General features: G+C 37.8%; 1 protein-coding gene across 1 annotated transcript; it reads right to left on the bottom strand.

The window, feature by feature from the left end:
* Positions 1–411: 411 nt before the first annotated feature.
* Positions 412–2,183, bottom strand: kcns3a (potassium voltage-gated channel, delayed-rectifier, subfamily S, member 3a). Its single transcript, XM_028799166.2, has one exon. The coding sequence runs from the start codon at positions 2,129–2,131 to the stop codon at positions 644–646; it is 1,488 nt and encodes a 495-aa protein (XP_028654999.1). The 5' UTR covers positions 2,132–2,183; the 3' UTR covers positions 412–643.
* Between the last annotated feature and the right edge of the window lie 12,037 nt (positions 2,184–14,220).

The raw sequence follows: 14,220 nt of genomic DNA, 5'->3' as shown, positions 1-14,220 counted from the left end.
CTTATATATTTGTATTCAGTACTGTGGTTCACTATTGTTCATCTATTAAAAAAATAGTATAAAAATAATTCTAGTGTAATTGTGAATGCTCCCTTTCAAAATGGAAAATTATTTATTGAGCTCAAAAATGCATACTTTCCTTATTGAATAACTGAATAACATATTATGGCTCCAATGCATTTTTTTGTGGATGTGAAATACTAGACTTGTCCTAACCAAATAAAAAGTTGCACTTCCAGAAGAGCTATGTTAATTACACAGTAATTAAGTCATTGCATGCAAGAACTAGAACACTGATTAGAAAGTGCAACTACATCATGCGATTGCAAGTCCGCCTGTTAATCTAATGTAATTCCTGGGAAAAAATACTTGATTGTGAAGTGGCAAGTCACAGTAAGGTTGGTTCAGAGGCATCACAGGCTTATATGTGTTGACATGTTGTATGAAGGACAGTTTGTATATTATCAACTAAGAGAAAGGACAAGTCCGGTAAACTTGCTGCTTGACAATATCCTGAACTTGAAAATTCCTCTGCTTTCAAACCACATTGAGTAAACCTGACATGAAAACAAATGTATGCCCTGAGAGTCATAAAGTGCTTTAAGTAAGAACTTAGAAGGACACAAACTAAGCATGAATGAACCTACTTTGCAGTACCGTTGTTCAATGCATTTGCGTTGTATAGAGTGTCTGTCTCTTGAATGCTTGAAGGGTCAGTGCAATCTTGGTCACTGGACATACTGCTTATTGATGAGAGACTAGCAATGAAGGAATTCATCCTTTGGGCATACAGATCCCGGACATTAAAATATGGAAGACTGGGCACCTGATCCTTACTCTCTCCATTGCATTGGTCGACGTCCACTAATTTCTGCCTCTGGTAGTACTTTGAAAATTTATTGAAAATGATGGTGATTGGCAAAGCAACTACCAGTATTCCACAAATAATGCATAAACTGCCAATCAGCTTCCCTGCTAAAGACACTGGATATGTATCACCATAACCAACTGTGGTCATACTAATTGTTGCCCACCACCAGCCCACAGGAATGTTGTGCAGTGCAGATTCATCTTCATCTTTTTCCACGGAGTAGACAAGCACAGAAAAGATTGAAATCCCAACTGCCAAGAACAAAAGCAACAGTCCAACCTCATGGTAGCTGTGTCTTAGTGTGGCCCCAAGTGATCGAAGCCCTACTGAATGTCGAGCAAGCTTAAGGATTCGAAAAATTCTCATGAGGCGCAATATTTGAACCACCTTCCCAACGTTTTCCAAATCCTCACTCTCTTCGTCTACTTTGTCAACTGCAAGGGTGGCATAGAAAGGAATAATAGACACAAAGTCTATGGTGTTTAAAGGATTAGTAAAAAACTTTCGAAGACAAGGAGCAACAGTCAAGCGGACCACAAATTCAGCGGAAAACCAGATGATGCATACAATCTCTAGCACAACCAAGATGGGATCCTCAATTTCGTTATCATTGGCGTCAAAAACTTGGAATTCAGGCATGCTATGTACACACATGGCGGCAATAGATGTGAGCACCACACTCAAGGAAGCAATGGCAAAAAGTTTAGCAGGCAAAGAATAGCCAGGGTACTCAATTCTAAGCCACACATTCTTTCTAATATTAGAGCACCAGGCACCTTCAAATTTCTCCATTTCTTTGTCCAATGCCGACAGTTCTTCAAAAGAAGAATCGTAGCTCTGCTGTTCATCACTTTTTTGATCCCAATCTTTGTTTGAGACATCCTCTTTGCGTTCCTGATATCTGTTGCTGCAACAGGAATCCAAAGAAAGCATGTTGATCCCCCAGTATTCAATTTCCTGGCTAAAGGAAAACACACACAGCTCTTCCATTACATGAAGCCTTCCAGTGTAGTAAAAGTTCAGGACATATCTAAATAAGCAAGGACTCCTGTCAAAATAATACTCTTTATCCACCACACTGTAATCATCACACAGCTCCAAAATGGCCTCTTCCGATTTGCAGTTCAAAAGTCTACCCAGTCGGGTCTGAGGGAACTTCAGCAGGGTACTCTGGTTGATTTTCTTCTTGAAACCTCCAACATTCAAGTTAATGACCTCCTCCTCTGTCCCACTTCTATGGAGGATCTGTCCGTACACCATTGTTATGCCTGGGCATGAAACAATTTTATAGGCTTGCAAAGTTAAGGCTTCATTTCCTACAAAAAATAAAGAGCAGAAATAAAATTTTTAGAGACACAGCAAATTATATCACACTTATATTTGAATGTCAGATGATTAATCATAATTTGTTTCTCTAATTCCAAAACAAATTTGCCCACTTTCTGAATTATTTATACACTGTCCAGTATAAATATTTAATCCCAAATTGAAGCAGTACTATCAGAGACTGATTTTAAGTAGTGGCAGGAACAATTAAGTATTTAAAAAAATTTAAAAAAAAAAACAGAATAGGCTGACTTTATCTCATCTCATCTCATTCTGAAACCTGCTTATATAACGGTCATGGTGGGGCTGGCGCCTATCCTGCAGGCAGCACTGGGCATGAGGTAAAACAGTTCTGGAGAGCACACCAGTCCATCTTGAAGTCCACTTACACATGCACATCCACACTCACATACAACTAACCTGCACATCTTTTGGAATCTGTACTCTTAAAATTAATGGTTCTGTAATGGCACTTTAATGGGTTGTGCAGTTCCTTGTAGAACCTTTGCAAGACAAAGAATCAATTCTTTTTGTGAATGGTTCTTTGCATATTATATTAGCTGTTAGGGTTTGGTAAAGATTCATAATAAGTGGATAAAACACAAATCTTTCATGTATAGTAAAATATCTAGAAGGATAATAGAGTTAAACAAAACACCTGAAGTTAGCCTGTGTTATTGCATGCAGCAAGCGTCCTTTTAAAATCAGGAACCCATTGGTATTTTATAAATCTGCTATTATCATTCATGATTATTTATGGAGCCCAATACTGATATAAATAAATGCAGGTTCTAGGTCCTTCATGCAGATGTTTCTTCAGGGAACCAAAATGGTTCCCCTATGGCATTGCTCTGAAGAACCACTCCGTTATTTTTAAGAGATATGAGAGGAAAACCTACACACTCAAGGGTAAAACATGTAAACTCCACATGGACAGCATTTGAGAAATAAAAATAATAAATAGGGAGGAGAAATTGATTCTTTAACTAACATAAAACATGTGAAACTAGCTACTAAACTAGCTAAAACTAAAATATTCTTTTTAATGTTGCTTTGGAACTTTTGTATTGCAGTTTACTGTTTGGCAGGTTTTTTTTTGCAACATTAGATTTTCAGCTGATTAAGTTTAAAATGATCTGGAATATGAAGCTCGGACAACAAAATGCAATATAGAAATAAATTAAGCACTCTTGCAGCCATTCATAACTTTGTTTTTCAAATTTATGCTGTCATGCTTAAATGTCTTCCATGGACTGCATGCTTTACAAATCATAATTGTCAGATTTACTGTTAACGCATGCTTAATTAAATGTGTTTTTTTGTGTAAGTGTTACGTTTGAGCATATGATATCATAAAACATTTTGCTTTAAGATGGACAGTCGTCCCGTACTGAGCTTGTCTTCCTATTTTGCTCTCAGTGCCTCTGTGGTAGCATCCAGCGACAGAGTATTGGAATAGGTACTGGCAAATTAATAAAGAAATGTCAGGTAAATTAGCCCTATGTAAAACACCCAGTGAGTGTTTATATATGACACAATTCAAATGGCCGTTTTGTATAACGGTACTTTCACTTTGACAGCTACTAAATCATTCATGTCCCCCGGCTTCGTAAACGTGCATTTAAGGGTGCCGGACTCTGGTTAAAAAGAAAAAAAGACAAGAAAAGAAAGTAAAGAAAGAAAGTGTAACAAAACATTTGAAAGCTGATCGCTATTAAGGTCTCGTTCTCTCATCCTTAAGGTTCGGTTTAAGATTTTCCGGTTTCTTTTCCTTGCACTAAATTTGAGTAAGCGATGCTAAACAAAATAGCGAATGGAAGAATACGAACAGATTTTAAACCATTAAAATGATGAAAACATGACCGAAGTTTTCATAACAAGTGCAATTTAAGTTAATTGTACACATCACGCTAGGCTGGATTTTGTTTTTTTTTTGTAATACAAATAATACAACTAAGTAAGCTGCCTAAAGTAAACGATCTCTTGTACCATTCTAAGCATAAATGTTAATATCTTTATGTATAAAGAATACGTTTAAAAAACTTCCTGCTTTTTACTTCTTCGCCGCAATTATCACGACACGTTTACAAGTTTCACAAAAAATGTAAACATTTCCGTACTAGCATCATGAAGTATACTTTTACTCTTAATTATTTACTCTAATATTAAATAAGGCAATATATAAAGTGATGTGCTTACCCTCGTCCCAGTGCCCGTGTGACGGACAACGAGCGCAGCTCCGACTGCCTGCCTGCCTTCAGCCCGCACGCTTTCTCGCCCCTCTGCCGCTGCTGTCCGGAGAGGATGCCTAGCGTGCTCCAGCTCTCTTCCCATCCATTGGTCTATGTTCCTCCCCCCTATCCACCACCCTTTCTTCTCCGCACTTGAGAAAGCGACATGTTTCAGTGCCATTGGATAGCCCACGAAACGTAATTATTTATTTGATTACAATAATGAATGGTTGCATCTTTGGGTTTAAACGTGCGCGAGTCCGCATCATGACTGACTTCAAACTACTGAAAAGAGACCTTCAGAAAATGTAAGACTGCTTACAGTGGAAAACAACTTTAGTGTTGGGATCCGCTGCAACAAATGGATCTATTTAAAGCAATGTCTTCTGTGTGTGCGAGTGCTCTTTGCTATAAATCTTGTAAATGTGCACCGACTAACGGTCCTCTTAGCTAATAACGTAGGACTTTGGAATCTCGACACTATCAGAGCACTTATCTGGTAAACATTTAATGCAAAATACTATGATGTGTTTTAAGTATATGAATATTTTAAAAAAGAAAAGCTTGTGCAGAATTTAAAAACATGAAGAGCAAATTTCAGTAATCCTGAAATATGCAATATGAGAATATTTGGTATTATGCAAACATTGAAACGTCTCAGTCTTTCTGTGCAAGCATTCTAGCCTTGAGAAATGAAAACAGATCTGGAAAGGGGTAGGAAAAGGCTGACCCTTGGACAGTGCAGGAATGTGATGGTGATGAGCAATCTGCTCAAGGTAAGTGAAGATGGTGAGTATCTATGAAGTGATTTATATATGTGGCAGTGTGTGACAGGTCAGTGTTATTCAGTTGAAGGTATGAGAGCAAAGTGAAATCAGTTCACAGCTTCACATTCAACCTTTGTGATCCTGCAAGAAAAGACATTCTGTAGTAAGGAGTTGTCATCCGTGTCACAGCTTGACTGTTATTATCAATATTGTAATTGCATATTTGGCAGGTGTTACCCAAGATGAGAATATGTTACCATTGTTGACATGTACTTCCTACTGGAGCAGAGGAACCTACTTAAAATTAAATACAGAGTCAGAGGTGCAGGGATTGAACCACCAGCCTTGCAATTAAAGTATAGCCATCCTTTCTGCTTAGTATTAGTTAGGAAGTGACAGCGGCATTCACTAAAAGGAATCAAGAATGGGGGAAATAAAATATTAAAACCATTTGTGCGTGTTTAACAAAGAATTGAAAAGGATCACTGTCTAAGTCTAAAGTATGTTATGTACAATAGTAGTTACTCTGAACCACAAAACTACTTGGTCCAAACCACACTTTTTTCTCACCATGTCATTACTTTTAAATATCTTAGTATTCAGTACAAAAACTCTTCCCATATTCCAACATTCCAATGGTCATCGAGGGAAGAGTACATAAGAACATATGAACTTAGATAAATAAGAGGAGACCATTCAGTCCATCAAGCTTGTTTGTTTAGGTAATTGCTAAGCTGTCCTGTTATGTTATCCAGATACTTCTTAAAGATTGCCAAGGTTTCTACTTCAACCATATGGCTTGGTAGGTCCATGCCAGATTTCCACAACTCTGTGTAAAGAAGAGCTTTCTGGTGTTAGTTTTAAAATTATTATTTTTTCTTTGAGATGATGAGAAGGTTCTCATGTATGTCTTAGTTTAGTTAATGGAAGGAAGACATGGTGATGAAATAGTAGGTGCTGTTACCTCACAGCGCCACGGTCTTGAGTATGAATCCTGTGTTGGGCATTATGTTTATAGAATATATACATTCTCTGCATGTCAACTTTGGTTTATCACCCATATCCGAAAGGTGTACTGCTTAGGTTGATTATTAACTCTAAGTTGGCCATCATGTGAGTTAGTGTGAACATGTGCAATGGAGGGACACCTTGCCAGTGTTGGTTCCTATATTGCACACAGTGTTTCCAGCTGAGGCAATTTGTCCTCACAGTGCAGAGTTAAATGAGGTGATTAGAAAACTGAATGATCAATGGATAGTTTAAGGAAATTGTTTGACATTTGTCTTTAAACCATAAAGAAAGATAGGCAACTACTGGCTTAAAATCCCCTTTGAACCTGAACTAAATAATAGTGCTTTTTGTATTTAAATGAAAGTGTGGATTTAGATTGCAATGCTGCTGTCTATAAAAATGAAATCACCAAGCTTCAGAAATAAAATTCCCAGTCCAAAAAAGAGAGAAGTGTCTTATTTGATTCATCCATCCATCCATTTTCCAACCCACTGAATCCGAACACAGGGGTCTGCTGGAGCCAATCCCAGCCAACACAGGGCACAAGGCAGGAACCAATCCTGGGCGGGGTACCAACCCACTGCAGGACACACACAAACACACCCACACACCAAGGCCAATTTAGAATCGCCAATCCGCCTAACCTGCATGTCTTTGGAAGTAAACCAGAGCGCCCGGAGGAAACCCACGCACACACGGGGAGAACATGCAAACTCCACGCAAGGAAGACCAGGGAAGTGAACCCAGGTCTCCTAACTGCGAGCCAGCAGCACTACCATTGCGCCACCATGCTGCCCCTTATTGGATTCTGCAAGTCCTAAAATATGTTTGAATGGTTGAAGTCATGCCCACATAAACAAGGTCAAATTCAGAATCAGCCTTTTATATGTTCTAGGCATATCACCAAAGTCAGAATGCCAGCACCATCCAAAGGTTATTTTATAAAAACGAAGGTACAGAAAGCAACATACGTCATGCTACATCATGTGACACACAAACACAGAAGATCACAGTCTACAATAAGTAATCAATACCAACAAGACAATGAAAAAAAAAGATCTAAATTGTGGATGACATAGGAAGAGAAGATTTAAAATGCAGAGGAGTAAAGGAGAACATTAGAAACAATGGAGAATCACTGGGAAAACTTTGGCAGAGAGACCCAGTCTCTCAAACAATGAGGCCAGAAATCTGAAATTGGGTGGGTTTTGATAAAATAGGGTGTATCATGGTATCATATACTGAATTCTAAAAAAGTAAATTACTTCCACTACCTGGATGAAAACTATCAGCACTTTTCATTCTTTGTGGTGTGAAGAAACTATCTCAGTTTGGGTTGTGGAGGCAGCTTATCCAGTAACAATAAATCATCAGGAAGGCTAGGACTTTTTTAACAAAAGGAGTTGAGCATCCCAAGGCCTATACTGGTGATTTCAGTTTCTTCTCATTATGCTTGTATCATTATGGAACAGTGAAGCATGGGTCTCCTCGTGCTCTACCATTGATTCTTACAGGGCTCTACTTGGCCATTACAGCATCTAGGTGTAGACATATTCAGCTAGCTAGTAGCCTAACCAATCATTGCAGAGTATTTTCCTTAAATTATGACTTTTTAAAACCTCAATAACCAGTAGAACATATTGAATTACTCATTTTTATGTTATGTTCAACAATGGTTCAATACAATTAATTAAAAAGAATTTGTATTTGGGGTGACCAAGGTTTTGTTTTGTTCAGTACTATTCTGCCTGAATGAAAATAACAGAAAGGAAAATTGAAAGTCAAAACTCAGAAGATGTTACAGAAAGGTACAGAAAATAGGACTTAAGAAACCATTACCAAAAATTCAAATCAAATGTATAGTCTTTAAAAACATGCAAAATCCTATTTCCTGAAAGTCTTTAGAATAGTAACACATATGAAGGTCTTTTAATACAAAATCCATAATCATAGACCAAGGGTATCTAGAACCATCTTACATTTTCTGTGGGTGATGACATCATGAGGCAAAAGAGTGGGACCACATGATCGAAAATGGCCAATCAAGCTACAACCAAGATGGGCACCAAATCAAAAATGCCCTCATTAAACCGATGTTGAAAGTGAAGAGAAATATCAATAAGCTTTTGTGACACCTTGGAAATGATATCATATCTCAAAACAAGAATAAAAATGAAGTCTTCATAGTTTTATACCCAAGAATCTTAACAAGTACAACTACATTACATTCACTCTGACCTACATTAAATTTCTGGCCTGGGTACAGTCATTGTAAAACAAGTGTATTCTTCTCTTACTTCAAGGGTCCTCAGGTTCATTTCTGGAGAGCAAGATAGACTTCAACTTTTTGTTCCGTCCCAGCTCCTTACTTAGAGGCCAATTATTTCTGACGAAGCAATTATTGTTCAAGCATTGTTTTCATGTTTCATTTTAGTTAATTTGCTTTTTAAAATTCCAAATCCGTAATTGCTGTTTTTAGTTTGACACAACAAAGGAACTGGAAGCTCACAATCTAACTTGGTCCCATTTACTCCTATGTGGTAAGTATGCCATATCAGTTTTAGTCAAATATTTGGGACAAATACAAGATAAAAAGTGAAGGACTGAGAATTTGCTCCAGCCCACAGGTCATTTTTATGATACATTGTGAAAGTAAAATCTACAATGAAAGAACAGCTTGAAGTGGCAAAATGAAAACTCTAAGAAGCCACAAATTATTAAGCTTTGTTAACAGGAATTATTGGTTTCTAATTAAGCAATTGAGTTGAAACCAAAATCTGCAGCCACTACAGCCTTCCAGGACCAGTCTCGAGGATCCCTGACCTACCACCATGAGGTTTCTCCTCACATTCCAAAAATGAACATTTTAAGTTATTTAATGGTTCTAGATTGATCAGATCAGAGCAATAATATGTGAGTTCTGTCATAGGAAGTGCAATATTGAGAAATGACATTGCATAAAGAAATTATATATGTAAACTATCATAGTGTAAGAGCTGTATCTAAAGGTTTTCATAAGTAATGAATATCACATACAGTGCCCATTCTAATCAGCAATGCAAGACCTGAGAAATATAAATCTGTTTTAAACAGTGGAAAGTCAAATATGGCTTGGAGTATTTATATCTGCTGATTTACATGACAAGATCTTAAACCTCTCAATATATTCATTCCTTGAAAGCCACCTGTTTGTTGAGGAGCTGTAGGAGGCACTCCTACTTCTACTGTGCCCTTGCTAAACTTTTGGTCATAATTCTGTAAAAAATGAAATCTAAAGCTCATGGGCAATGTTACTTAAATGCCAGATTGAAATATCTGTATAAGGCAGATTTTAATATATTTAGATCGATTTCAGATGCAGTGCTTTAAGTGGAAACAAGTAATTGCCAGTATTCTCTGTTTTTGTTAGCTTCCTGTTCCTCCTTGTGATATAGTGTCCCCCTTGGGGGTACGAGTGAGCTTCAAGCGCTATTCAGACATCAAGGATGGCTTCAGTTAAAACCTGAAAAGGTTATTGTTTTCATTACTGCTCACATCATTTTTCTATGCTTGTAACAAAGCATTTCCATTGTAAAACATTAAAATTACTAATACATTGACATAACATGATTATCACTGAAAGAAAGGTCATCATTCATGGGAGTGCTCAGTGTCTTTCACTGCATTGGGACATTCAGGATTATATCTAATTATAGTGTTCAGTTTTGAATCAGGTATTTTATAACTTAGCTCCTCTGCTGTAGACTTTTGAATCTACAGTTTAGTGAAAACAGAAACAAAAACGAAAGGTCGGGGCACCGAATGGTGATCCCTGTATATTGTTGTACAGAAAAACCAGGTAAGTCGCAAAAAAAAAAAAAAACATCCTTACAGGTGTGAGACTCTGACCAGACTGGGGAGAGATGGCAGTGGTGTTGGTTATGAAGTTGATGAGGCAGAAGGGGAGGGTTCAGGTGCCCCAAACCTGGAAGTGACAGCATAAGCCAATGATTCTCCAGATCTGCAGAGGAGAGACATCAGGAGGCAGCACCAGCCCCCAGCTCGTGGTGGAATTGCAAGTTAACAAGGCCTTGAAATTGTCTCCTAGGCACGCGTTTGTGACCACGCGCTTATCCTCCTCCCAATTTCTTATACACGGTAGAGTGAGAATGTGCTCAATTATGCTGTGTCATTCCATTTCAAAATGTAAGACACTTACAGTAATGTTTTACCAAAAATAATTAAAAGAAAACCAACCGCAGACTACTTTAGATGTGTTTTATTAAGCAATGGTGTGCATTTTAGAGATTCTAACCCTAGAGAATGCCACTGAGGACAAGCCCTATAAAAGTTAAACCAATTGTTTAAGGACAGGAGTTTGTCTCTGTTCCCCCAAAAAAAAATCTGGGGGAGAAGGTATTCACATATGAGGCAGCATAACCCTACTTTATGAACATAACATTGTTTTAGACGGGCGTCACGTGTGATGATTTTTGTTTAAGGAATTGCCAGGAACCTTTACACAGCACACAAAACTGAAAAAAGAATTAACCTTTAAGTAACTATGAATAAAGTCTGTTTTTAAAAAGTACATGAGTACCATTTGTTAACACTTCATCATGAGGGGATTTCCCACTCTACAAATATTAAAAGAATGAATGTCTAGTAAAATATCTAAAGATAGTTCCAAGATGGAGTACCATACTACGGACAATGTTACTCGTTTCTGTTTTACATTTTAAAAAATTCTGATTGATTTATAGTTCTGTTTAAAAAAGACTGACTGGAAAGGGTGCAATTGTTATCATTATCATTTTTGCACCCACATACTCCATATATGAAAAGAACACACAGGATATTATATTACTCAGTTCTTAAGATATTGCTTTGAAAATGAGCAAACTATGATTTTCAGTAAATTGTACAATTGGTATAAAACAACTTCAACTTGCCTAAAACTCTTTTTTTCTGAACCTTAATGCTATTTTCATAGAAAGTAAATATTCACTTAAGCTTGTTGCTGTATGGTCCAAGATAAAACATAGCATGGTTTGTGTGAATTCAAAGCAGATTCATTATGGATACTTGTTGAACATTTGTACTTGAACCCATTTTTTGTACATGATTCACTGATCTACTGAAAAAAGAAATTATAAGTAAGCTGCATGTTGAGAGAAATTCACTAATAATTTACCCCAGCTCTCCTTTCATCATGGTAGTGTTGTCCTACCACCAGTCACAAGGTATTTCTCCTAGTTCTCATTTACCCCACACACCACTCTCACCCCACCCTCTTTTATTATTGGATATAAAGGTTGTGTGGCAACTTATACAAGAACAAGGTATCAATTTTACCATTATCTGTGTTTGCATTTTTTATAAAACACAAAAAAGCCTTAAATATGTAATGTTCCAAATAGCATTCAAGCTAACATGCTTGTGGTGAGTAGGTGTATACAGATAGGCACTAGATGGCACTGTAGGCTCGAATAATATTATTCACAAAATAATCAAAAAGTTGCAATGTACAGCAAGATACAGGTATCACAGCATTCATTTTATAAGTACACCTGTATGGTAATAAACATTGTCATGGATTAATAAATGGTTTATTCTATTTACAAAGGAAATCATTGAGCATCTTTTCATAAGAACACGGTGTATTTTCCACTACATCAGTAAAATTGCAGTAAGATTGTAGAACAGTGGATTAATATATACATACTGTGTATGTATATATATATATATATATATATATATATATATATATATATATATATATATATATATACATATATACAGCATACATATACTGTATATAAATATAGTGTCATGGTTTGTAGTACTAACTGTGGATCATGACCCGGACACAGACAGGCAGACACGTTTGAATCACCCCACACACGTTTACTAAAGTGCTCCATTATTTACAAAAGTGGCACAGTCCCCAAAAGTCCCCGAAGTCCTGGCCAACACTTACAATGCCTTCTCTTCTGGCCGCCTCCTTGCCTCCTCCAGAGACCTTGTCCTTCTTCCACCCGACTCTATGAAGGGAGGCAGCCCCTTTTATATGCGCCTGGATGTGCTCCAGGTGCTTCCCGGCATTCTTTCTCCGGCACTCCCCTGTGTGGCGGAAGTGCTGGCTGCATACCCGGAAGCACTCCGGGTGTTCCTGCTTCTCTTCCCCCCAGCACTTCCGGATATGGTCGAAGTGCTGAGGTCCAGGTCTCCCAAGGCATCGGGGCACCCCCTGCTGGTGACCACGGGCCCCTGCAGGGTTGAGCTTCAAAGCTCTGCACCCGTGGTTCCCATAGCAACCAGGGTGGTCGCCCCCACATGGTCTGAGGCGGGCGTAAGTCCTCTTCCGGTCCACCGGGGCGTCCTGGCCGGGTCGCCCTCCCAGCCACCTGTGACATAACACATGAACTCCGTACAGCTAATAAAACAGATGTCACCTTTTCCTGGAGTTATGGTAATGTCTGCAACAAGACATACACAAATATCAGCAATGTTCTTTCTTTACTAACTCCAAAACGCTTCTGAACATTTTTTGTTGCATTGTTTGTTTTTACCTTTCTTGCCTTCTTCCCTTTTCCATAGCAAGTGCACGTTGGGGGAATTTATGGAATTATACCACTGCAGTATTGCGCTACAATGCAATACTCCTCCATTTAAACACTGGTTGTTCCTCTTCTGCTGTTGTATAAGGAAAAAAACAAAAAAGTGGATGACCAAACATGCTAGACCTTGTCTGCTAATCCACCTGTGACAGCACAATGGGCAATGGATAATCAGTTTTCCGCTATATGAAGACTTTGTTTTCTCCTATTCCATTAAAGTGTCTCATATAAAACTGAATTTCAATGTTCAGTCCAGGCAATTTAAACATTATTAAAAGATACTAGAAAGCTGTAGGATACTAATATCCCAGAAATACAATAGTGATGAAATTTATGTTGGCACAATATGTAGTACTGTCACTGTAAATCAGCTAAGTCTTTCATTGTGGTCACCTTCAAGGGAGTTCTTGTACTCTCAAAAGAAATACACTATAGAGGGAGCCATGGACTGGGTGATAAAACTGAAGATTCCAACTATGCTTAGGCAGATTCAGAAACATAAAAAGTATGGACTCACGTTTGTATAACTATTTATTTTAAACAGATAAGTTACAAAGGCTAAAGATCATTCTACCTATGGAGCGGGAGGCCTCTTCCTACTTGACGGTCAATCCACACCTGAATTATAATATTTTATATAGTCCTTTAAGGGCAAAATGTTCATTGCTTCTTTAATTTGTATACTGTTAAAATTAATTTTGCAGTGACATCGACTAATCAGCTGTTAACTGAATATATTCAGCACTTTGTGCCAAGAGTACCTGGTATGAATTGCTAGAAAATTCTAAAACAGGCCACTTACTATTTTGCAGGAAGCAGCTGTCTCATTCTTCAACTACGTCTTACTGTACTAAGCCTACAGGTGTACTACTTATTCTTTATAAAGTCATGACAATGTGTCTCTCTGGTACATAAAAAAAGACTTCACTCCCTGCGTAGCAACATACCTCTCACTGTTAAACATTGCTGCCATCTGCTGTATGATTCCTATCCTGCATTAAAGGTTAAAAGCTGTGTAAAATACTGTATTTTAAGGCTACCTTTTAGTGAAGAGGAAGAATGGTTAGGACTGAAGCCTAACATATCCCAGCTTCCCAAAATGTGCACACAGTGTGTGTTCTTCTGTCCACTTGTGTTTGGGTATGTAAGGGAAAACACACATAGAGTAGGACCTTAAACTCTACATTATCTATTAGCCATTGTATGGCTTCTACGACACACACTCACACACACGCACATTCTATCCTCGTCTAGGGGATTTTCTGCCTTACATCCTATGCTGCACTATCCAATGTTTTATTGGATTAAGTGGATTTGAAAATTCATTCACTTTGCAATATTCAGCTGTGTGATATGCAAACTGAAGCTAATCTTATATTTGGTTATAGGCATCACTGCTCTACCAATTTTAAGTT

The sequence above is a fragment of the Erpetoichthys calabaricus genome, chromosome 3 (genome assembly GCF_900747795.2).
Source record: "Erpetoichthys calabaricus chromosome 3, fErpCal1.3, whole genome shotgun sequence".
NCBI lineage: Eukaryota > Metazoa > Chordata > Cladistia > Polypteriformes > Polypteridae > Erpetoichthys > Erpetoichthys calabaricus.
This window is presented reverse-complemented; position numbering and strand designations above follow the sequence as displayed.

What these genes read in the sequence shown, in the direction of transcription:
- kcns3a (XM_028799166.2), bottom strand. Translation starts at nt 2,131, where the DNA reads ATGGTGTACGGACAGATCCTCCATAGAAGTGGGACAGAGGAGGAGGTC.